Raw genomic sequence first — 25856 nt, forward strand, 5'->3', positions numbered from 1 at the left:
TCATTTGCGGACAGTGTGGAGAAGCCAAACACCTTTAAAGATCAGACTGTTTCTGTTGTTTGTAGAAATGCTGTCTAATGCCCATGGCTTCGTTTCTTTCATGGTGAGATGGGGGATCATAGTATCGGTTTTCTATGTTGTCCAGAGCTGATAAAGTGGGCTGCCTCCACATGCTTCTTAGTTCACTTCCTACTCTTTGATTCCCTAGGACTCTCCTGGCTTCCACCCACGTAAACCATAATATCTACATCACAGAGGTGAAGACTGGCAAATGTGTTCACTCTCTGATCGGACACCGCCGCACTCCGTGGTGTGTGACATTTCACCCCACCATCTCAGGCCTTATTGCTTCTGGCTGCCTGGATGGGGAGGTTAGGATTTGGGATTTACATGTAAGTATTTCCTCAAGCCACCCTTTTCTTGAGTATTCTCAATGCAGAGACTTGTTTATTGCCATCAAATCCTTAATCCTGGAGGAAAGGCTAGCCAGGTTCTTAGGGCTGTATCTGAGTAGATGGGGGTCAATGCCCCACTTACCTGATAGAAGTCCCGTCCAGAGTTCTGATTTCCAGAGAAAACAGCTCATCGATCTGTTCTTCTGTTTGCCATTGCAACTCAGTATAGGAGGTTTTAAGGTATATTCAGGTTTCTCTTGTCTCAGAGCAAGGGTTGTCCTGTGTTGTGGTCCTTGTCCACTAGGACAGGGCCTTGTTCTTGGAGACTGGCTGGTGCGCTGCTACTTACTGTGTTGTACACTAAGCCTGCAGTTTTGTAGGCGCCACCGAAGGAACCGTGAGCATGCTCCTTGCGTGCAGGTGGGAACTGAGCCAACAGAAACGCTTGTATCAATGATGAGCAGCATCGCCAGAGAGCACAGATCTTAACATGAAGTTTACAGGGGATGTATTTAAAGTATTTTGAGCCTAGATTTAGAACATTTCTGAACCAGAGTTAGAAAATCAAAAAGGAAGAACATGATCAGCATATCTTAAACTAAAAGAACTGAAAACAATATTCAAGCCTTGAGTTGCAATATTGAAAGGCTGTATGAACAAAATATTGAATAATGGAGGAAACCTCAAAAGAAGATGCAAAGAATATACAGTTATTGTACCAAGAACTAGGCAGTATTCAACCATTTCAAAGGGTAGTGTATAAGCAAGAACCAATGTTGCTGAAGAAGTGCAAGCTGCACTGAAAGCATTAGCCAAGAACAATGCTCCAGGAATTGATGGAATACTAATAGAAATGTTTCAGCAAGCTGATGAGGTAGTAGAAGCACTCACTCATCTATACCAAGAAATTTTGAACACAGCTACTTGGCCAACTGTTTAGAAGAGCTCTATATTTGCACCCATTCCAAGTGAAGGTGACCCAACAGAAGGTACAAATTATTGAACAATATCATTGATAGCACATGCAAGTAAAACTTTGCTGAAGATCATCCAACAATAGTTGTAGCAGTACATTGACAGGGAGCTGCCAGAAGAGGATGTAGAGCAAGGATTATCATTGCTGATGTCAGCTGCATTAGGCTGAAAGTAGGGAATACCAGAAAGATGTTTCACTGACTGTGCAAAGGCATTCGATTGTGTGAATCGTAAACTATGGCCAACTGGTGTAGAAGAGCTCCGTCTTGGTACCCACTGCAAATGAATGAGATATCCAGAACACTTCATTTTGATCCTGCAGAACTTACACATGGCCCAAGAAGCAGTTGGGCAAAGAGGACAGGAGCAATGTCTAAAATCAGGAAATAAGTAAAATTAAAATCAGGAAAGGTGTGTGTCATGGTGGTATCCTGTCACCATACTTATTCAATCTGTATTCGAGCAGTTCCTCAGAGAAGTTGGATTTTATGAAGATTAGGGCCTCAGTATTGAAGGAAGGGCCTCAGCATTAACAACCTGGGATATGCAGGTGGCACAACCTTGCTTGCTGAAAGTGAGGAGGACTGGAACACTTGCTGATGAAGATCAAGGATTGCCGCCTTCAGTATGGATTTACCATTCAATGTCAAGACCAAAGTCCTCACAACTGGACCAGTAAGCAACATCATGAAAGCTGGAGAAAGGATTGAAGTTGTCAAAGATTTCATCTTGCTTGGGTTGGACCCATAATAAATGCTCGTAGAAGCAGGAACCAAGAGATCAAACGACATAGAGTGTTGGGTAAATTTTCTGCGCAAGACCCCCTTAAAGTGTTGAAAAGCAAAGATGTTATTTTGAGGGCAAAGGTGCACCGACCCAAGCCCTGATATTTTCAGTTGCCTCCTAAGCATGTGAAAGTTAGACATTGAATAAGGAAGACTGAAGAAAGATCAAGGCATTTGAACTATGGTGCTGGTAAAGAATATTGAAAATACCTTGGAAGAAATATGTCGAATGTTCCCTAGAGGCAAGGATGGCGAGACTTGTGTCACGTACTCTGGACATACATGGTGTCAGGATAGAGCCGTCCCTGGAGAAGGACACCATGCTTGGTACAGTGGAAGGACAGAGAAGAAGAGGAAGGGCCCCCACAGGATGGGTTGGCACCATGGCTGCAACAATGGTCTGAAACAAGAACAATTGTGAGGATGACGCAGGACTGGACAGTGTTTTATCCTGTTATATATAAAGTTGCTATGAATGTGAATCAACTCATTGGCACCTTTAGCAACAACAGCAATGTTTAAAGTAGTTCTACAGGTGGTCAGTTAGCTTTAAACAGACCTTTCTTGAGAATCTTGCCCTGTTTGCTGGCTCCGTGTAACATCACAATATTTGGGATTGGTCCATTTCATAGGGTGGCAGTGAAAGTTGGTTCACAGATAGCAACAATGCCATTGCCTCCCTGGCTTTCCACCCGACGGCTCAGCTGCTCCTGATTGCCACTGCCAACGAGATCCACTTCTGGGATTGGAGTCGACGGGAGCCCTTTGCTGTGGTGAAGACGGCTAGTGAGATGGAGCGGGTCCGGTGAGTGCCTTTACATTCTCCCCTCCCCCCTCAAATGTCTAGCACAGGACAAGCATGGCAGAGAACACAGACATCTGCTGTTATCCGTGCACAGTCTGCTGGGAAACAGTTCACTGTATTCATTTCTCTTGCCCTGTCCTGGTCCCATCTTTCGATTCTCAGTGGTCTTGGATTGTTAAAATCCATTTTAAGTCAAAAGCCATCTGGTTTGGGGAAAAAAGCCCTCTCTTGGGAAACCTGAAAGAGATTTAGTTGTATTTGCTCAACCCTGGCTGTTTGTGTGTATCAACTGGAAGATGGTATCAGCTTGTATCAAGTCTTCCAGTTGCTTTTGAGGTCCAAACCCACATCGTCTGAACCACAGCTGATGACTTGCTGCCTTTTGGTTCTCATGGTGTTGCAGTTGGATATAGGCTGATCCAGCTTAGTCTGTTGTGTGAACACATGTGTGTGCACTGTCACCACAGTGCAACTGCTGTGTGAGAGGGGACAGAATCTGTCAGACGTGGCCACGTTGTGTCGCTTTATCATTATGAGGGCCTCTTCAGTGTGGCAAGTGGCATGCCTAATGTAGCTGTTTCCTGGGATGGAAGCCTGGGTATTTTTCAAAAGTGAAATTGCTATTTTAGTGATACATATTCCTTTGCTCTGGCAAGTGTAAGGCAGCAGCAGTATTGAGTGTTATTTTAATCTTTTGGAAAGTTTGGAACGCCTGTAACATAAAGTAGATGCTTAGGCAATCCTCCACTTGTCAGTAAAATGAGAACACAGTTTTCTACTCTCAGTGAAGATAACCCCCTTCTGTTTGTCTTCTGTGCTTTCAGTCTGGTGAGATTTGATCCCCTTGGACACTACTTACTCACAGCAATTGTTAACCCCTCTAATCAGCAGGTAAGTTAGTCAGCATTTTCAAAGTCATCTACACCTGTGGCTTACTTTCTAAATCCGTGCTGCAGTTCTGATTGTGAGGGACTTGAAGTGTCAATACCCAAGTACTTCTTTCCAGTCGAGATCCAAAGCTAGCTGCAGACCATGTATTCCAACTAGCGGCCATAATTTTGCCCAGAGAGGCTGCATGACTCGGAAGTCGGCTGGCCCTGTTGGAGGGCTTGTCGGTCCCGTGCCTCTCGGGCTGGTTGACATTTTGTCCCCCCTCACTGCCTCCCGTGTTATGGAGGTGTCTTGTGTAAGAGACCTGGTTTGCCAGCTGTACTCATTCAGATGTGTTGCTAATTGAAGGTGGATAATTGAATAGCACATGATGCCGGAATCTGGCACCAGTGTGTCTTAGCTCTCAGTGCTTTAAGGCCAAAGAGCTCTTGCCTGCCTGGGAAGACTGCTCTCCTCAAATGGTTACCAGTGCTTAGCTTCCTTGCTTCACCTAATGGCTCTACCTAACCGCCATGCTCTGTCTCTCCCCTGCCCTGCCCTGCCCCGCCCCGCCCTGTCTATGTTACAGGGTGATGAGGAGCCCGAGATTCCCATAGACGGGACAGAATTATCCCACTACCGCCAGCGTGCTCTTCTGCAGTCACAGCCAGTTCGCCGGACGCCTCTCCTCCATAATTTCCTGCACATGCTGTCCTCCCGTTCCTCTGGCATCCAGGTGGGAGAGCAAAGCACGGTGCAAGATTCCGCCACCCCCTCACCCCCACCGCCTCCCCCTCCGTCCGCCACAGAGCGCCCCAGGACTTCCGCTTACATCAGGCTCCGACAGCGGGTCAGTCACCCCCCAGCGGAGTGCTGCCAGCACCTTGGGATCCTGTGCCTTTGCAGCCACTGCGCTGGCACTCGAGTTCCTTCCCTCTTGCCACACCAGGACAGCGCTCCCCCTGCTTCAGCCAGAGCTACTACCCCTTCCTTTTCTTTTGTACAGACCGAGCCCTTCCACCCCCCGGAGCAGGCCTCGTCAACGCAGCAGGACCAGGGCCTCTTGAACCGGCCGTCAGCCTTCAGTACAGTCCAGAGCAGCACCGCCAGCAACACGCTCCGCAACCTCAGTCTGGGCCCCACCCGTCGCTCCCTGGGCGGCCCTCTGTCTAGCCACCCTTCCAGGTACCACCGAGAAATAGCTCCCGCGCTGACAGGCTCCGAGTGGACCCGGACAGTGCTCAGTCTGAACTCGCGCTCTGAGGCGGAGTCCATGCCCCCACCGAGAACCAGTGCCTCCTCGGTGAGTTTGCTGTCTGTGCTGAGGCAGCAGGAAGGTGGCTCGCAGGCATCCGTGTACACTTCAGCCACGGAAGGGAGGGGCTTTCCATCTTCGGGGCTGGCTGCCGAGTCGGATGGGGGCAATGGCTCCAGCCAGAGCAATCCGGGCAGCATTCGCCATGAACTTCAGTGTGACCTCCGGCGTTTCTTCCTGGAATACGACCGCCTGCAGGAGCTGGACCAGAGCCTCAGTGGAGAGGCCTCACCCACCCAGCCAGCCCAGGAAATGCTCAACAATAATGTCGAATCTGAGAGACCCGGCCCCTCCCACCAGCCCACCCCTCACAGCAGTGAGAACAACTCGAACCTGTCCCGTGGCCACCTGAATCGCTGTCGCGCTTGTCACAATCTCCTGACCTTCAACAACGACACCCTGCGCTGGGAAAGAGCCACCCCTAACTATTCCTCGGGAGAGGCCAGCTCCTCCTGGCAGGTTCCCAGCACCTTTGAGGGCATGCCAGCAAGTGGCAGCCAGTTGCCACCTCTTGAGCGGACTGAGAGCCGAACGCCTAGCTCCAGCAGGCTGGAGTTGAGCAGCTCTGCCAGCCCGCAGGAAGAGAGGACTGTGGGGGTGGCCTTTAACCAGGAAACCGGCCACTGGGAGAGAATTTACACTCAGTCCAGCCGCTCGGCAACTGTACCACAGGAGGCCTTACATCAGGATATGCCTGACGAAAGCTCAGAGGAAGACTCGCTCAGGAGGTAAGCAGGCACTCGCTGTCTTCTCCCTCCTTGCTTCTTCCTCTCCCAGCTCTTCTTTGCAGCCCCAGTGATGTTGTGGCTGGATCTGGGGTGTCTGGGACCCACGCATCTGGTTCTGATCTCCCTAGCTTCCGTTGCTGCTGCTTAGAAAATCTTGCTCGAGTGCCTGAGATAACACTGGGGTCTACCAGTGTGAGTCAGTGCACTCTGCCAGCTCTTTCTGATTAAGCAAATGCAACTTTTAGCCTTGAAAGGAGAGTTTGGGTTAGGTCAGAGATAGAATCATTCACTTCCTTTGCCCTGCATTTTGACCTTGAGGGATTGTGTATGTAGGATTAGTTATCCAGAGCACCTCAGAATAATGACAAAGAGAATCCTGTTTGGGACACATTGGTATGTTGACTTTCTTTGATTGTGTTGCTTTATTTAGACAGCTGTGTTCACCTCCTCACCCTTACCTTTTGGAACACTGCAGTTTGATGGGCAGTAGGGGGAGGGGTCCATCTATACACATGTGTACACGTGTATATTAAGGAAAGCCCTATTTTCCCAGAGATCTCTTAGATGGCACGTAAGGTTCTTTGAATGGGCCTGTCAGATGGACATTCACCTGGAAAGGGGAAGAAGAGGCCTTCATGGAAGGAAGGGCTCTCCATGCTCAGATTGGCACCCCAGCCAGCTCTTCCACGGAGGAAAGAAAGTGGGTGCAGTTGACCGCCCACCACTCACTTGTGCGCGTGTCTCTTGATTTATTAGGGACTTCTTTCTGTAATTCTCTAAAGGTCAAATCTCGCGTAATCACCAACTCCCAGAATATGCCTGTTGGATCCACACAGCATCTTGCTCTGCTCACATCCTCTGTGAAGCAACTGAGATTTCTCTGACATAAGCTTCTAACCAGGATGGGAATATGGATTGCACACATAATGTACTTGTTATTTTGGGAAGATGCTGCAGATAGTCTCCCAGTAAATAAGTGTTTCTTGAATGATTACAGTTTTTCTAGCACTTTGCTAGGCAGTGTGGGAACTACAAAACCAGTGTCATACGTTGTCTCAGCCCCCTGGGAATATACGGTATTATTGTGGAGGTTAAGATGGACCCAGATGAGATTATGTAAGAAGTTATACAACCAAATGCTGCGTTAAATGGCGATGTTGCTGAGTGCTGTCAAGTCATTCTCCCGTTCAAAGCAACCCGATGTGGTAGACTAGCACCATGCCATAGGGTTTCCTGGCTCTGGTGGTGTAGTGCATTACACATTGGGCTGTGAGTCGCCTGGGCTGCTATTTGAAAGGCCAGCAGTTTGAGCCCACTAGCTGCTCTGTGGGAGACAGATGAGGCTTTCTGCTCCCATAAAAATGGACAGCCTCAGAAACCCACAAAGGCAGTTCTGCTCTGGATGGACTTAATGGCAGCAAGTTTGCTCTTCAGGGGAGCAGATACCCAGGACCTTATCTCATGGAGCAGATAAGTGAGTTTGAACTATCAACTCTTTGACTAGTAGCTCAGCATTAACTTGTGCGATCAGGGTGCCTTCATTTTATGGAATGAAGATTTCATGGAATGAAGCTGGATTTCAGCGAATGGGGGGAAGTATCATTAAGGAAGGCTTTGTCTCGAAAAGCGGAAAGACCTTTTGATTTGAGGATAAAGCATCGGGGAGGAGAGGAGAGGACATGGTACCTGCAAGGCAGGAGGTGGGTGCTAAGGGCTTGAGGTGGGGAGTAGGGGGACTTGGTTGCATGTGAAAGGCAGAGTAGTAGAGGTGGTTACTGTGCTCATCAGACTGGGACCAGTCTCTTTGCTTCAGAATATTTTCTGGGCTTGCACAGTGGCCCATGTTAGGAGCCTGGAACTCTGACCTTCCTCCTTGTTAAAAGAAGTGAGAAGGTAGCAAGTACAGTTCTGGACACAAAGAAGGCACTTAACACACTTATTGAAAGGACTCTCTCCAGTTACTGTGCTCACAAGACTTCCAGTTCCTGTTTCCGTAGCACCATTTGTGCGCTGGGTCAGCTGTTGTCACTCTCGCTTTACCAATATCTCTTCCCCAGTGTTCTTCTGAGAAACACCAGAGTGGCTTAAAATAAACTTTACTCTTGAAAATACTGAACGGTACCAATTTCTTAGGGCCTACTGTGTGTTCATGCTTAGCATTAAACATTTCTGTTTACCACAACTGTGCACGGCAGGTATTACGCTTCCCATCGGATAGTTGAAGAAAGTGAGGCTCAGAGAAGCCGAGTTTCTTGGTAAAGGTTCTCAAGTAGGTTGCAGATGCGGGCTGGAGCTTTCGAAGCTGCTCTCGATGGTATTTAATATGGTAACCCCTTTTTCAGTGGACTGTTTTTATGGATTTTTCCTTTATTTTAACTTTTTATTCTGGAACTCTTCGAATATATGGAAAAGTAAAGAGAAAAGTATAATAAATGAACTTCCGTGTACGTGTAACATGACTTCAGAAACTCTGAGCACTTACCTGGCTGACCTCTTTTCATCTACAACCACCACCTGCCGCTCCCACCTGACTTTCAGGCTACGTCATCAGTCAGTCCTTCTGTGTCTCTCAACAGCTGTGTTGTCTGAGCTTTTGCAGCAGTGGGGGTGCCACACGCACTTTCCGAGCGTTTGACATGTGAGTGGAGTGATCTGGGGAACTGTAGTGCTGTCACAGAACAGTCACAGCGAATTCTTCATAAAATAGACCACTTACTGTTAATATTCTGGAACTAGCAAAGTCTCACCCGAAGTTTTTAGGTGCTTATTATTTTTTTGATGACAAAAGTATTAACGTGTTTATGGTTTAAAAGAACGTGTGAGTGCTTAAAAATAGATATTGTAGGAAGGATCTTGTCACCCTACTGTAAACAGCTACATGCATATGTATGTGTATTTTTTTGTTTTAAAATGTACACATAGTACAGTGTGTTAATTCTGAGAAAACCGAAAGCTCCCCCTTGTACGCCTAACCAGGCCCATTGTTCTTACATCTTTTGATATCTTCCTAAATGATTGTAAATACTTAAATATTGGCTGACAGCTGACTGAAAAAAGGAAGTAAGTTACAAAATATTCCAAGGGTCACTGCCTTTTCATAAATTGAATGACTGTTAACATTCTGGTGTGAATCACTCATTCGAGTAGGTGCTGTTGCATCTGCTGTCAAAGGGGCTGACGAGCCAGCGCTTACTTCTGTTTCTCCAGCAGGTGTCACTGTTGGGCTGGGCAGAAGATGCTCATGGTGTGTGTAACAAAGCTGTGTAAGTGGCTAGTGAGTGGAGTTCACAAAAGTGATTGTAGTTGCAGGGAAAGGATTTTAACCAATGTGCATGTGTGGTGTGTGTGTGTTTGGGGGGTGGGGGTCTAGACTAAAGATGAACATTTTGACCCTCAGTGTTGCTGGGATAGGAAATGCGTTTGCAAAGAGTGAGACTGAGCAAGCACACAGGCCATATTTCAGTATCGCTCTGAGGTGCTGGGTGGTGAGCATGCTACCGGTGTGCAGTTCGTCTCTTCTTGCCTGTGGGCAGTGGAGGCTGAGCTGACTCCAGCTCACAACCTGGGTGGCGGGCCCTTTGCTTCAACCTCAGTACACTCAGCGCTCGCAGACTCCAGCAAAAGCAGCTCAGTGCCGCAGGAACCCCGGAAGGAGCCTTTTCAAGGGGGAAGGACAATATCATTTCAGAACCATCTTAAAACTGTATGAAACCTGTAACTCATGTCTTGTAGCCTCTGTGTTTCTAGACACTTGACAAGCCAGGATCATAAAATCTGGCCCAGAGCATTGCCTGGGAGAGTTAGACGCCCCATTGGATTTCTGAGTTCCTTCGGCATTTGTGAGGGAATCGCCTTGTTGGTTGGAACCTTCTGGAGCCTCTTGAGGCTTCATAAGCCAAGTTACGTTGTTGGAGCCTTCTGCTGAAACACTGATGAGAAACAGAAGAGGTGCCTGTGTCAGAGTTGGGGTCTGAGCCCTTGGGTCCTAACCCAGAAGAGGGCACGCTGTTCTCCACTGCGTTCGAGAAGAGTGCCTTCATTGCCTAGTTGATCAGTGACTGAGGGGCATGTCAGGTAACTCATTGTGAGAAATTAGAAGCCTGATAGGTCATTTGTCATGACAGCCTCTGGTAGATGCAGTGCTTCCAGGGACCCTGGAGGAACACTGTGCTTTAGTTATTTGCTCATAGAATTACATGGAATAAATAGTCCTTCAAACGCGATCTCAGAGATGTTTGCTGTTAAAATGCCAACATAACATATGGGAAATAAAACTGTGCCAACTCCCTTCCCCCTAGTCAAAATGTTTTTGTGCGCCGTCTCCAGCTAGATGACAAGGCCCAGTTGGGATCAGCAGTGTCCAGTGGGGGAGGGTGTGTTCTGAGAACTGATCCATCTCTTAGTTTTTACTTCTGCCCTAAGAATGGGGTAGACACTTGACAAGCCAGGATCATAAAATCTGGCCCAGAGCATTGCCTGGGAGAGTTAGACGCCCCATTGGATTTCTGAGTTCCTTCGGCATTTGTGAGGGAATCGCCTTGTTGGTTGGAACCTTCTGGAGCCTCTTGAGGCTTCATAAGCCAAGTTACGTTGTTGGAGCCTTCCGCTGAAACACTGATGAGAAACAGTGGGTATGCTTACTGGGCTGGTCATAGGCCTACAAGAAGGGAGAAGGAGCCCTAGGGAGGGGTCCGGCCATAGTAGTTCTTCTAGGCATTTAAATATTTGAAATCCTTCCCCATTGGGAATATACCCAACGTATCATGCAGAACCCAGCACAACTGTCACCTTCCCTTGTCAGGAAACTTTCACGGACTACTCTCTGCCGCTTCTGCACTGGATGCTTGTTTGTGATGTTGCACCCATGACACACAAAAGAGCATTTGCTTGCCTTCTCTCAGGTAAGCTTCCATAAAGACAGTGATTATGTCTAGGTCTTTATTGTATCCGATACACTGTACTCTGGTGCACAGAAGATACTCAGTAAGTGGTAGCTGAATAGAGGGAATTAGAAGTACATTCTTATGATCCAGTATGCAGTCCAGATACATTCAATAAAGGAAATTAGAAGCACATTCTTGTGATCCAGTATGCCACCCAGATATATATGTTGGGCTTCACATTTTGAGAAAAGATGCATTATTGTATTACCTGCGTACTCTTTGAGAGAGTCATTGGCTCCATAATGAATGACACTGATTTTTCAACTCGTTGACTACGTTTAGTGACTTCACCTAGACTTGTACATGCAGGGCTCCCTCTTCTGTTCTTGAACTCAGGTGATACAGGCTTTGCCCCTCCGATAGTTCCCTGTCGTGTCACTTTTCTCAGTTGTGAATGGCTTCTCCTGAAACCTGTAATAAGCTGTGTGTATCTGGTCACCTGTCCCCTGATGCTCAACACCTACATATTGCTTGAATATACAAGACTAAGTCAGAAAGTATTGCTTCAAAATGATAGAAATCTATATTAAACAAAAATATCAAAATGTGAAGCTATTGTTTTTGACATATCCTCCACCTTGGTCTATACACTTCTGAAGGCAGTGTTTCTATCTCTAATCCTTCAAATAGTTTTGTACTGTTCAATTCACACTGTGCTTGAAAGGCAATTGGGCATCTGCAAGGAACTCAGATTGAGTTCTTTTGAAATTTTCCTTGAATTTTGGGAACAAAAAGGAGTCTGAAGAGGTAAGATCAGGGCTGGAGGGAAGATAGGGGTAAGGTTTCCTGATGAAATTCTCATAGGTCTACCCTTGCTGCCTTTGAAAAATGAGCTGCTGGTCCCTTGTCGTGATGGGACAGATTCCTTGGAGCAACTTGTCTGGCTTTTCCCTCACCAATGCAGTTTTCAATTTCATAAAACATCTTCAAAACAAGCCACTGTGATTGTCTGTGTCCTTCAAGAAACTCTATCAAGATTATTCCTTGGAATCCACAAGTCACCATTAATCCTTTTGGCTAACCTTGAATGACACTGGCCCAGCAGATACCCTTGGAAGCCTAAGGCCCCTGACAACTAAGACAAGCGTAGTACCGTGAGAACTTGCCTGCAGCCATCTGATTGCAGAGGCACATTTAAATGCTTTCCTTAGGAATAAGCGTGTGTATGCGCATGACCTTGACCCCTAGTAGCAATACCTTTGGAACTTCCCCTCCTGTACAGTATGCTATATGGCTTCCTCTCGAGACCATCTTGTTGGCCATAGGCTTGGCATCTCATTGATACTCTTATTTCTGCCAGCTGATGCTACGCCCCCCCCCCCCACCTCCCCCTTTAAAAGACAATCTCAATGATGGCCCTGATGTGGAGCCTGAAATACAGGCAGGGAGGCTTTCACAAAATTGGTTTAAAAGGCTGTGTCCTTTTCCAGGTACCTTTTGAAGTTCCCTTGCAGCTGGGCACAATCCCAGTGGTTTCACTTGGTGCTTTGTGTCCCCTTTGACCTCTGGGAAAGGCTTTGACTAAATGTGCTTAGAGATAGGGTGTTTCTGCTCTCATCTCTTTAGCTTGGAGTGAATCATCAGAAAGGGATGGTTGTTAGTTTCAAGGTGAGATTTTGGCTCTTTGTTGCCTCCAGTGGGGCAAATTCTTGTATTGATCAATTTTTGTTCCACTTGTAATTATCAAGAGTGTGAATAGGTGCCTCTACCAAACAAAACAAGACAGGGGTATTGTTGTCTGTGGTATTCAGGAGACATTAACCCTCCCTAACTTCTGATTTTTGCTTACTCATTTGTTTGGCATTTGTGGACAAAGAATAGAGAAGACTCTTCCACCAAGAGGATTTCCTTTGTGGTATGGGCAAATCCTGACTGGTTCTTGCCGGGGAAAGAGAAGCAGATATTGGGAAACCAACAAGGAGGGGAAGCAGGCCGTGGCCTGATGCAGCTTGGCCTTATAAGCAAAGCCGGGGAAGGTCAACCCAGGCTTGGAGCAGTGAGCATGCCCAAGGGCGAACCCAGGGAGGAGCTATGACAGGGGTCTAAGGACAGAATTACAACTCAGTTACTCTGGGAATTGAGCTTGTTGAATAATTAGTCCGTAACGGATCCATCCATCCATCCGTCTAGTTAAACGTTTGTTAAGCACCTGCTGTATGCCAGGCAGTACAGCAGTAGACATAGGCTCTGCATTCGTGGAGCACTTATTCTGTTGAGAGCAAGACAGACAATAAACAAGTAAATATCGAACTTGCCAGATGGTGATAAACCAGAGAGAGTAAAAGAAACCTGTCGGAGGGTTGCAGTTTTAAATAGCATAACCAGAGGAGAGCTCTCTGAGACAGCGGCATTGGAGTGGAAACCTCAGAGAAGCGAGGGAGCAAAGTCTGTAGACATTGGTGGCAAGGGCGTTCCAGACAGAGAGCGCAGAGGCTAGGTCCCCGCAGCAGTTGGCAGAGCAATAGAGCACAGCAACGGACCGTGACAGAAGATAAAGTTAGAGAGGACACAGGGCCTAGAAGATACCAATCGTGCATCACTCTCTAAGCCATTTAAGGATCTTCTTAACTTTGAGAGATTTGGGAAGCCATTGGAAATGGAATGGCATGATCTGGCTTATATTTAAAAAGGATAATTCTGACTGCTGGTTGAGAATCGAGTGAAGAGGTTCTAAGTAGGGTAAATTAAAGTTAGGTAAACAGCACACATGTCTAGATTAATTTCTATCTTGGGACTGTGTGGAAAGTCAGGATAAGAACGACCCTAACTGCCTGGATCAAGAGGGCGGTTAGTTAATAAATAAATAGACGCCCTAAGTGGGCATATTGTTTGCAACAAAGCCCCTCAATCAATCAATCAGTCAATATCTTCACTGAAATTTTTCTGGGCAGCAGGAGACAATACAGCGAAAATTTTAAATTTTTTACATGCTTGCAAAACTAGTACAAGTTTACTTGTAAAAATTTCAACATTGCATCAATATATGACGTAGAAAGCAATTGCTCGTGCCATGCCACTGCCCAGTTACAACCAACCACTGTTAACCATTTGTGGATATTAATTCTAGATTTCTAGCTCTATGCAAATGTATATTTTAAAAATAAAGTTTCCTAATGAATCTGTTTTGCCAGGTCCTAGTTCACTTGATATGTTATGAACATTTTTCTTTATTGACATATGTAGGCCCCACCTTCTTTTTAACGATGGCATAGTATTCCACCACTTGGGTATTCCATAATAAACTGGATCCTCTTGGTAGAATTTGGATTACTTCCCATTGTTCTCTTTTACAAACAATTCTGCATCATCTTTGGATATTCGGACAGGTATTTCTTGGAGAATGAATTTCTAGAAATAGAATTGCCATTCAATGGTAAATGAAAACAAATTGTGTCCTAGGCATTACAGATTTGAGATATATAAAGTGCTATTTCTACTCCCTCTCCCCCTCCCCTGCCCTCCCCTACCCTCCCTTCCCCTTCACTGCACCCCCCCCCCCACGTCCACTTGCAGAGTGGTGGTTTATTTTAGAGTAGCCTAAATTTTGTGCGAATATTGTCACCCAGGCTGGGACTCCTAATGCTTCGTTTTCTCTACCAGATCTTCTGTAAATTCATTCACTCCAGGGTTCTCAAGAATCTGCTCCTTAGGTGGAGAAGGATTACTTCTAAATATCGGCCCCCTGGAGGTGCTTGTAGGAGCTCCGGTGGTGTAGTGTTTAGCAAGGTCAATGCTCAGGAGAAAGATGTGCCCTGTCCTATAGGGCTGTCTCTATGCGTTGGCATCAACTCAGTAACATTGAGGAGTTTTGGGGGAGGGTCTTGTTAGGTTCTTCTTTTCCAACACCTCTGTGAGGGAGACCTAGCCTGGTTCGTTTCTTTCTCTCACTCACCTGCTGGCTGTGACTTCCTGGGTCTTATTAAACGATTGGGAGAATACGAGCATCTCGTGCCCCCATCGTAAGGCAATACTACTCATTTGTGTATATTTGGCTTAATTATTTCTGGGGGAGTTAGGTACCTCACCTCTCTTCTCCTTGGCAATAATGGGAATGCAGGTAGGCTGGAGGAGAGGAGAGACTTTTCCACCTTTGCTACTCTACTAGCATGTCCAAATGGGACCCCTGGTTATACCCTCTATGCCAGTGGTTGGTAGCTTTTTCCTTTTGAGGGTCAGCTGCTAACTCTTGGAGGCTCTGTGGCCTGCCAGCCGCTGCTGCAACTAGTCAACTGCTGGTGTGGCCTGACAGCAGCCAGGACCAGTGTTTGCATGCACAAGCATGGCTGGCTTCCACTCAAACACGTCTGTACGGACACCGAAGTTTGATTTTCATATCATTGGCACATGCCACAAATAGTCTTCTTTTGATTTTTTAAATTTAATTTAATTTAATTTTTAATTGTTTTATTAGGGGCTCATACAACTCTTATCACAATCCATACATACATCAATTGTGTAAAGCACATTTGTACATTCATTGCCCTCATCATTCTAAACTGCTTATTTTTTAATGAGTTTTCTTTGTGTTTGTTGATCGTGAATTAGGTGGTGGGTTTACGTTTGACCATCATCTTTGCATTCAACAGTTCAAATTCCTCATGAAGTCCTTTTAACCACTTTTTTAAAATATCAAGACCTTTTGAGCCTCATACACAGTATCAAAACAGGCAGCAGGCCAGACCTGGCCCCGCACACTGACATTTGTTAACTTTCTGTGAAGGGGGTGTGACAGTGCCAGGGGTTATAGCATTAGGGAGCACACTGCGAGAGTGAGGACCCTTCCAGGTGGGGTGGGGGCGGGGCTTGCACTTGTTCTTGGGCCTCCACTCCCTCTTCCAACTTGGTGACCTAGGTAATGGCTATTTTGGAATTCTCTGTGGCGCTCAGAACAGGCCTAAGTGGGTAAAGACTTGGATTTCCCTTGCTATCTGCCTGCAGCCAGGTTCTGCAGTCTCTTTTCTGTTCTGCCTGAAATAATGAGGAGCCTTGCCCTGGCCTTGGGGAGGGCCTGAATGCACTGTGAGCAGCCATTCCCTTGCTGCAGGTCACATTTGCACCTGATCGGCTGATCCAGATGATCCCCATAACCCTCCCCCACCCCCCTTTCTGGGGCTGAATGGTGTAGAACAGGCTGTGTGCTTTGTATACACACTGAGAGGTTGAAAAGATGTAATCACTCCTGTCAGCTCAGAGGGTTGGAGCACTACAGGGACTCCAGCGGGCCCTGGATGTGTGCTGTGAATACATCAGGAACAATTTCCTATGTACTCATTCTCCCCCTTCAGATCCCCTTCTCTATCTATTCAGAGTAGTGCTCGAAAGGGTGCGTTGGAGGCTTTTCCCCGACAATAACACCAGGTGTATGGCATTCTGTTTGCATAATGTATTTTGCTTATTGTAATCTGTCCTGGCCCGGTGGAGCTGGAGGGGTGGCTTCCTCTCCTTCTCTTGGACTGGCTTCTGTATTTATAGAGGGCACAGGGTCCCGGACATCTTGGTGCTGCCGCCGTTCCTTGAGACCACCTTGAGAGTATGTTATGGTCAGTAGATTTTGTTCCAATGGGTGAGCCTATTCCATTAATCCCCAAATAGTAAAACTGCCTTCAGGCATGTTTGTGTGGTTCTCACAGTGTTTCTAAGAATTTCCTTTCTCCTACACCCCACTCCAGATTTCTAGATTGTGCGGACGACATTGCTTTGCAGGCGCACATAATTAACTATTGACAAAGTAGTTGTTGCCACTATTCAAGGCCTGGACTCTCTTGACTTGGTAGCCCACACTGGGCATTTACCAGTTGCCTACTGAATCCAGATTTTAAGGTTGTGACCCTTAAAACATTCCCTCAAGAAAAAGGTGTCCGTGGCTCTGTGTGGGCAATGCTCTACCACTCAGCTCCAGCAGGGGGAGGCACGGCTATCGAAGCCTCTTCCTGCTCCACCCATCCTGCCTTCTTCACCCACAGGGGGCTCCCCTGCTGGCTGTAGGCTGTCGTGCTGCCAGCCCCCTCACCTGAGAAGCTGCCTGACTTTTTAATAGCAACAATTAACAAACTCCTCCTCTGCTCCAAAGAGGGAAAGTGGGAGTGCGGAGCTGCTCTGCGGGCTGGGGGTCGGTGTGGTGAGCCGATCTGTCATGTCAGGTTATGCAGGAAGAGAGCAGCCCACCTTCCATGATGGGTCCTGTTACAGCCTAGGAGAAGGTCGGCACTGCACCTTGGATGGGGGGAGGGTCCAGTGAAAAGGCCACATGACTTGGGTGCCGCCTGCCAGGAAATTAAAATCAAGTCAGAGCTTGAGCAGAAACATGTCATCATCGAAGAATGAAAGCCTGAGAGTGTGACCTTGTCTGGAAGAGAATTGCAGCTAGTTAACCCGGCGCCCTTCTCCTTTGCCGCAGCAGAGGACCGGAGTGAGGCACCGCCTGCTTCCCCACAGGCCCGTTCCTCCCCGACACTTGTCTACAGCTGCCTCTCCACTCCTGTCTCCAGGCTGTCCCTTCCATCGCATCACCTCAACAAGGGGGCTTTGATCCCTTCCCGCCTTTGTTCTGGCAGCAGATGCAAACCTTGTAAAATTGCAATCAAGAAAGAGCTCTTGTTTTTCTTTAAACTTCTCCAATCCCAGGAGTCCAGCACTTTCTTCTCCTCTCTGCATGCTTTCCGGAAGGATGCCTTTTTACACTTGTCTCTCATGACTTCTCAGATGAGTGTAGGTAGACCCTGGCCTCCATGTCTTCTGTAAGCTTCCTGTAAGCTTCTTGAAGGCAAGGACCCCAGCTGCCATCTTGATCCTAACCCTGAACTGCTGAATGAATTCTCAGTCCCTGTGTGTTTGTGCCTAACAGTTGCCCTGGAAGACTCTGCTCAGGGCAACCCCACTTGGACCCCATGTGAGTCTGAGTAGAGCTGTCTTTCTTGGGGCTCTCAGGGGCTGATTTTGGGGAGGGAGAGGCTTCTGAGGGGTCTCTGGGTGGACTCAAACCCCTAACCTATCGGCAGCCGAGTGTGTTGAATGTGCACCACAAGGAACTCCCAGTCCCTTGTAGAGACCATGAATCAGGTGGGCTGGGTTAGAGAGTACTGGCACCAGCAGTTTGAACCCACCAGCTGCTCCTTGGGAGAAAGGTGAGTCTTTCTGCTTGCATAAAGATGTCCAGCCCTGGAAACTGAAAGGGGCCACTTGTTCTATAGGGTTGTTAACAGTCAGAATCGGCTTGAAGGCAGTAAGTGTGAAGGAGAGAGGGAGAGTTTCGACTTGTTTGCTGTGAGACCCGCTGTCGTGTTAGAGCAGGTAGCCTGTGGATGGAAAACTCCTGGGGCAGTCAGGGTCTTTGACTGGTGGCCCCGGGTCCAGGAACAGTATCATCTGGGAACATGCTAGAAATTCTGAGTTTCTGGGCCTCACTCAGACATAGGCCCCCAGGTGATTCTGATGTGCATTAGAGCACACCGTTTTAGACTTAGAACTTTCAGGTGCCTATGCCCCAGACAAGCCGCTCCCCTCCTTTCCATAGTGCACCTTCCATTGTCATCACTTTGTATGTTTTCTTCTGCGCCTGCCTCCTGGGAGTCAGCGCTCCTGTCCTGCTCAGTCTCCTCTGAGGGGATTCCCTGTCCTCTCTCTCTCATACTCTCTCACCTATTCCAATGGACGGGGCTTTGGCGTTCACCATCACTGCCTTGGAACCCGGACTCTCGGGCAAGTTAAGTGGCCCCTCTGAGTCTCCTTCTCCTCAGTTGTAAGTCTGTTCCTGCAAGGGTTCTCTGAGATATAACGTAGCCATGGCTTTACAGGGTGACCAGTGTAGGTGCCAAAGAAACATCAGTCTTTGCCCTTTGCCTGTTATTCCTCTGCTCAAAAGGGAAAGCAGAACACTCCTTTTGTCACGCTCCCTGCAAATGCTTTTCTTTCCTGTGCACTCGTTCTCTTCTAGATGTGAAGGGGTATCAGCGAAAGCTCCCCGGGCACACCTGGCGTCAGCCAAGAATGCCGGAGTTAGCGTGCACTGCAGGGAGCTAGAGGGCTGACTTGCTGCTCGTTACTTCCGTTCGTTATGTGTAGTGAGAGCTGTGTTAGAAAGTGCAATCACGGGGTCATTGCAAGGGGACAGGATAGGACCCTCATTTGTCCTGCGTACTTTTACAGTGGTTTATATACCAAGAGGCTTGGTAAAGTGGAGGGGCAACTTAAAAAAAAAAAAAAGCAGTGAATGAGATGGATCAATATCAGTGGACTCAGGTAGGAACAATTGTGAGGAAGTCACTGGATGTGCATCCTTTCATTCTGTAGTGCTTTAAGTCACTTTGGGCTGGAGCTGACTTGATGGCACCTACTAACATACCAAGAAATTTTTCTGCCCCTTGAGAGGTGCAACCTTACTTCCCCAGAACCTTGGACTCCCTTCTACATTGAGGGAGCAATCCAAGGGAGGAGTGTTTCAGAAAGTCCGGGAGCCTGGTTAGAATGAGCATAAGCGGGAGACCGCGGTGGGTCCTTCTAAATTAACATTGATCCTTCTGACCAAGGTGTGGGCACAGTGAGCCATCTTGTTCTTTCATAGTTCTTTGGGTTAAACTGGGCTCAATAAGGAAGTCCCCATTTGCTGGTCTTGCTCGGCATCTCAGTCTGGTGTCATCTGGAGCCTCATTTGGGACAGGCGGGGCCTTTCTCCTTCTCCATGCTTTCTCCCTCCAGTGTCAGGGACTCCTTTCTACATAGCTTCTCCATCAAGGAAGTTAGATGTCTTCCATAGCAATGCAGGGTTTTGTTAAAGTGAGTGCTCAAAGGAAGAAGAAATAGAAGTTACCTGTTCTGTTGTCAAAGGGCAAACACAGCCTACCACATTGTTTTGGTTAAAACAAGCCACAGACCAGCCAAAGATTCACTGTAGGAAGGGACCATGTAGTGGTGAGAATACCAGGAGTTCTTTGTGCTCCATTTCTGAAGAGGGACCATGGCTATTTTATTTGCTAAAATAGACCCAATAGTAGACACTAAACAAATACTGTGTGATTTGCACCAGTGGGATACAGGGGATGGATGGATTGGTAGGTGGGTAAACAGACCAGCGAACCATCGGGCAGAGTTTCATTGGTTCTTCGTGCTCAGCCCTTTATGCCATGTGTATACCTTTGTAGTACTCATCCTTCTGTAACAGTCCTTCCACGGGAGCCATCTTTTTAGGCCAACCAACTTGAGTGGCCAGAGGGTCTCATGTACTCTGCAGGCATTTGGGGGGGCTGTAAACCAAAGAAAAGGAGCCCCGCTGGTTAAGCCCTGGGTTCACTGCAAGGCCAGCAGTTCAAACCCACCAGCTGATTTGAGGACAGATTAGGCTGATAGTTCCTGTAAAGATTTATAGCCTTAAAAACCCAAAAGGGCAGTTCTACTCTGTCCTGTTGGGCCAAGAGGAGCCAAAATTGACTCACAGGCTGTGGGTGTGGGTTTAATCCACGGAAGAAAAAGTAATGGCTATTTATTGAACTGCTGTGTGCTGGTTGCAGTATTTTACACAATTCTTACTTAATCCTAACAGCCTTGTGAAATAGGGATTTCCCTACAAATATAGAAGCTAAGGATAATGAACTTGCCCAAGGTCATATAGCTCATAAGTGACATAAGATGGAATTTAAACTGCGCTCTGACTGATTGGGAAGCTCAGGCCCCTGACACACATGCACGGGCACACGGGTCACAGGCCATGAAGGCACAGCAGAGGGTCTCATCAGTGGCCCCATTAGCCTTTGGCCCAGAACATTTTTGGGTAGGTTGTCCTGTGCGCAGTAGGATGGTGAGCAGCAGCCGTGGTCTCTCTTCATTACCTGCCAGTAACACGTCCTCTGCCCAAAGTGAAGACCAGAAGTGCTTCCCGGGACTCAGGGAGGAATCCCCTCCCCCAGTGAAAATCACTGATAAAGTGTTTAATGACATGCTGCCCTTTGATCTCGTTGCTTTTCAAATGTTACATCTCACAAGGAACTGGAGGTAGCGTCAACCTGACTTTATGCTTCTTGGTTACCATAGTATTGCCTGGTGCTGACGGTCTTGAGTTAGGCTTCTCTGGCTCCCTCCTCCCCTGCCTGGTCTTTTGGCTTCTGTCTGTGATCCCCCAGATAAAATGCAGCTGGGTAAAGTGGTGCTGCTGAGAACGCCTTTGCGCAGGGCAGGTATCGATTCAGCAGGCATTCAGATCTCTGAGATTATAGCCATTAGTGCTAGTGACAAGAAGACAATTTGCATCTTTTAATTATAGTAGGAGGAGGAAATGCATGATATTTAGCAAGCTGGGAATTAAGTGGCTTCCAGGCTCTGCAGAGTTAATCGTCATCAGGGTGGTATTGATTGACAAGCCATTCTTGGGCGGGGGTGGGGGGGGTGGGGGGTTGCAGTTTCTCTGGAATTGTTCTTTAGGTTTCATTTGTGGTGATTTCATGTTGTCTAGACCGAGGGAAATGGTGGAGTCCATGCTAAGTGAGAAGGAATCAGGGTGGGCTCATGGTGCAAGGGCAAGTAGTATACCCCCAAAGGCAAATCCGTGAAAAGCACATGTCACTTAGAGCAGCAGTTCAGAGAGAACCCTGGATGTGTTAGCTCAAGAGCTAATAGCGGATTGCTCAGGGCCTAGCTGGAGTCTGCCTTCTTGTCTATTTCTGTAGATTCCAGAATCCTCATTACTATGGGCAAACTGGTATGAGCCAAGAAGGTGCCTCTTGGCCTCTGATTAATAAATGCCCAAGTCCACACTATGCCTTCCTTTTTCCTTCCCCTGTTGTAAGGCTTCACCTACCAGCTAGCTCTCTGAGCTCCCTGGTGCTGGCCCAAGGTTTGACGTCACATTCTAGCGCACAGTGTTTGCAGGGCTCCTGATAAAAACCCAAACCCACTTAGGACAGGAGTGTGAGAAGTGACACTGTACAAGTGTGCTGCTACGGAGACAGTAAAGTACCAGGATAGTATGTTCCTTGAAGAATTAGTGGGCATGGCGTTAGGGTGTTTTGGATTTTCCTAATATTCTGACTAAAAGTAGCTGAAAAATCAGAATTATTAACTTCTGTAAATCTCTTTATATTTTGAGTTTTATTTACTTTGTTGCTTGACACATTTGAGAGGACACACAGCAACCACCACCCCACCTACTACTCCCAATTAATCCACCAGTTCTCCAGGCCCAACTCAGTGACATCGATGACCTTCTGTGAGTTGTGCACCCATTCTCACTCCCCTTCTCTGGGTTGTTCCTCTCCCCCGTGCCGGTCTCATTTTTTTGAGTTACTGTTGTCAGTTGGAGCCACACAGAGAACTCCTCAAAGAACGAGATGCTCCAGGCAGGCGCTCAGTACTCCGTAAGCTAAACTGTTGTTTGGTTTCAAGTAGACTTTAGGGGATAATTTTTATTTTCCGATTTAAACGTGAGTCTTCCCATTGATTTTTAAGGGGAGCCAGTCAAGGTACAGGTGTACCTCTTAATTCAGTTTGCATGTCCTCCCTGCTCGTCAGGACACAGGCACCTGTGAGAACCAGCGCTGGCTGTTTTCGTCGAGTTGCCCTGATGCTACCCAATTCAGTCTTGGGCCTCAGAAGTAGGAACCCTTCAGAAGTGCTCTTACTTTCTGGATAAGAGCTCTGATTTAAATTCCCAATAAAAAAAATTTAAAAAGAGCTCTGATTTAAATTCCTAATTAAAAACAAAAGCAAAAAACTACCCCCAAAAAGCCTGTGGTGTGTGAGCAGACCTCCCCAGCCTCTCAGAGAAAATGGAGGGACTTGGTGTCTGACTAATTAAGTCTAAGCAGATCAGCGTGGCCTTTGATTTTCACTGTGGGCAAAAATGAGTTTGTATTATCAATCGAAGCTTCATAATATCAGTGCAACATGCTGGGGGGTGTACAAAAGCTCAGGATTGTGGCAACCAACCTTTTACAATTGGATTCAAAATAACTACCCACCAAACATGGAAGGTCAGATGTTCCAGAGGCTTTGGCAGACTTCTCAGACAATATCGTGTGTGTGTGTGTGTGTGTGTGTGTGTGTGTGTGTGTGTGTGTGTGTGTTTAGGTCGGGGAGAGAGAGAGAGAGAGAGAGTGTGAGAGTGTTGGTGCACTATGGTCACTCCACGGATAAGTTCCATTTGTAATCTCATTTTTCCATGTCTGTGATGGTGTGGTGCTCACTGCACAGAAGCATTAAGAAATTCTACGTTTTGTCAAGAAGCTTTTCTGAGCCCCACGATAATGTACATAGGTCTGATGATACCAAAACAAGGCTGCTCCTCCCCTCTGGCAGCACAGGCTGTTTCTGTAGTTTGTATCTCCCTCCCCCCCAACCCTTTTAGAAGTGTCCTCTTGCCTTGGTCCCTCCCCTAGCAGGCGCAGGAATCACCTGCCAGGCCCTGCTAGCAACTGCACTGAACGCCTCCAGTGCCCCCCCTACAACCAGGGAGCCCTGCAGCGATCAGATGACTGCCGATCGTTGGGTAACTTGAACGGTAATTGCCAGTGTGTGAAACACGGGGAGGCTTGGATCCAGCCTCTGCTTTAAAGCAGAGATGTCAATTTGGAAATCATAATAGAGGTGTCATTTCAGAACACACAATTATTATTTTTTTTTAATAAAGAATGAGGGCTTGTCATCTCTAGGCCCAGGCATGCGCCAAGGCAGCGAGCTGTAAGGCTGGCAGAGCAAGATTCAGAAATGACGAGAGCAGCAGTGCATCCAAGTTTCCTTGGCCCCCTCTCCCTTGGTCTCCCTGAAAGCTTTGCCCTCCTTCCCCTGTGAGGTCTTGCTGGTCGATAGGCAGTCCAGGAGCATCAGTGGTAGCTTCCCAGGCAAGTAGCCAGTCTCTGACTCTCTGATTTAATACATCTCCCAGGGTGGTCACCGGGCCACATGGCATCTATCAGTGCAGCCATGTCAGCACTTAAACCTGAGTGACTTACGTGACTAATGGGCTAAAGGGGTGATGTAAGCATTTTCTGAAACCCTGTTTCTTCAGGAATTTTAGTGTGAGCTTCTGGACATCTAGCAACCTCGTTTGAAAGTCACAAGGTCAATGAGGGTCAATCAGATTTATTCCTCTTGCTTATTCTTCCAAGTCTCTTTATACCCTACTGTTTGATGCATTTAGACATTTGTTGCTGTCCTCTTACATGGTCATTAGAATGTTAGTTTCAATGGGCATAGAAAGAGAACTTAAGTCAGTACTTGCTTTCACATTGCTTGTAGGTCAGTAGCAGAGATAAGACAGTTAACTGCAGTCTGAGACGCCCTAGGAGAAGGCCTTTCAGAAAGGTAAAAATACTGTGGGATATTGGGAAAATGGCCAGGGAGGCAGGTATCTGAGCAGCACTGAAGGATTTTCATAGCAGAAATGAGCCAGAGGCACATTCCAGTAGTGAAGAGTTTAACGAGAGCAGTGGTTCTCTGAATATGGTCTGGGACCCGGAAGTCAAAGCTGGGTCCATGAGAACACTGACATTCCCTTTGCCTTTTTCACGTTCATTCTGTGTATGTGCCAGGGCTTGGACCACATGCAGTGAGGTTCTGATGGCTCATGGACTATATGCTGATATATTAAAATTGTCTTCGCTTTATTATAAGTCAGAATTAACTTGATGGCAGTGAATTTGAGGTTTTTTCAATGTCAAATACGGTAAATATTGATAGATTAAGTTCATATGTAACCAAAAGCTCAGAGGTCCCAATAATAATTTATATTCTGACATTTTGTTTTTAAAAAATTTAAACAAAATGATGATGGCAATATATGTACAAATGTGCTAGGCACAATGAATGTATGTAAGAGTTGTGCAATTATCACCGTAATCAATTTTAAGACATTTTCTTTATTCTTGTACCCATTATTATTGGCTCACATTAACCCCTCCCCCACCTTCTCTGACATAGCCCTAAGGAACTATTAATCTAGTTACTATCTCTATGGGTTACCTATCTTGGATTTCATTATAAACAAAAGAATACCAAAAGTGACAACAAAATAAAATAGAAAAACCTCAATCCAAGAGAAAGTAGATTAAGGAAAAAAAAAACTAGAACAAATTTAAAATGGTTCAAAGGGAAAAACCAACAATAAAATATTAAATTTTAACCTAACTATATCTACAGTAATCCACTTCCCAGTAAGCTCTGTCTGAGGGCAAGACTATTCACATCCCTTGTCAGTGGGTTTGTTTGTTTTTTTGGGGGGTGGGGGGGGAGGTTCAATGGAGGCTTGATCTCCATGGGCACTCTGCAAATAAATGGATTTTGGGCTTTCACTTTCATTCATAGCGTTCTGCAAACCAGGTGCTCAGAATTTAAGCTCTAATTGAATTTCCTCCTCTGCTCTTGAATTACAATCCTTGGATCACACTGGCTGATGTGCTCCTTCTGTATGGACTTAGCTAACTCCTCACTTAGATGGCTGCTTGTTTTAAGACAAGCCTTTAAGATCCCAGACACTATTATTTCTGATAGCAGGAAACCTTCAAACTTCTTCACCACTTTTTCTATAACACTCATATCTTCAGTGATCACTTCATGAGGGCAAATGTTGAGCAGGGCCACATCATAAGTAATTAAGGCTTATGATTAAATGGGACCTCAATATTTGTTCGTATATCTAAAGTTTATATGTATCTCTGGTCCACTTTAGAGGCAGGATTATCAGCTTGTTGAGAAATAATTTAAGCAACCTCCATGAGGCATTCAGTAATTCTAATAGTAGTATCATTAATCTAGCCAGTGGTAGAGAGATATTTTAAGTTACTATTGAGAAAAGGGAAATATACATACATATATATGAGGGGGTACCCCTTCCCAAAGTGGATTCTTTTTCCCAAAGTGATGTATTTAAATTTTTTTATAAAACAACCTTATCACCTTCGAAGTACTCTCCATTACACTTAATATATTTATCCAATGTGCAATTCCATTCTTGGAAACGTTTTTTTAAAATCATTTTATTAGGGGTTCATACAACTCTTATCACAATCCATACATACATCACTTGTGTAAAGCACATTTGTACATTCATTACCCTCAT

At 46.5% G+C, this 25856-nt stretch overlaps 1 protein-coding gene across 8 annotated transcripts in view; it reads left to right on the plus strand.

Annotated features, from left to right (window-relative positions):
- The window catches only part of AMBRA1 (autophagy and beclin 1 regulator 1), a 183384-nt gene that overhangs the window by 47038 nt on the left and 110490 nt on the right, over positions 1-25856 (plus strand). For 5 of the 8 annotated variants that reach the window (XM_045290838.1, XM_045290839.1, XM_045290840.1 and 2 more), the window contains exons 5-9: positions 209-392; positions 2788-2960; positions 3785-3851; positions 4420-4566; positions 4837-5873. In XM_045290838.1, the coding sequence (XP_045146773.1) occupies positions 209-392; positions 2788-2960; positions 3785-3851; positions 4420-4566; positions 4837-5873 (1608 nt within the window). Of the gene's footprint in view, positions 1-208; positions 393-2787; positions 2961-3784; positions 3852-4419; positions 5874-25856 lie in introns of all 8 variants that reach the window. The other 3 variants (XM_045290836.1, XM_045290837.1, XM_004708334.2) reach the window with 1 other exon arrangement.

The sequence above is a fragment of the Echinops telfairi genome, unplaced genomic scaffold (genome assembly GCF_000313985.2).
Source record: "Echinops telfairi isolate 266 unplaced genomic scaffold, ASM31398v2 ScPeMD7_60;HRSCAF=208, whole genome shotgun sequence".
Lineage (NCBI taxonomy): Eukaryota > Metazoa > Chordata > Mammalia > Afrosoricida > Tenrecidae > Echinops > Echinops telfairi.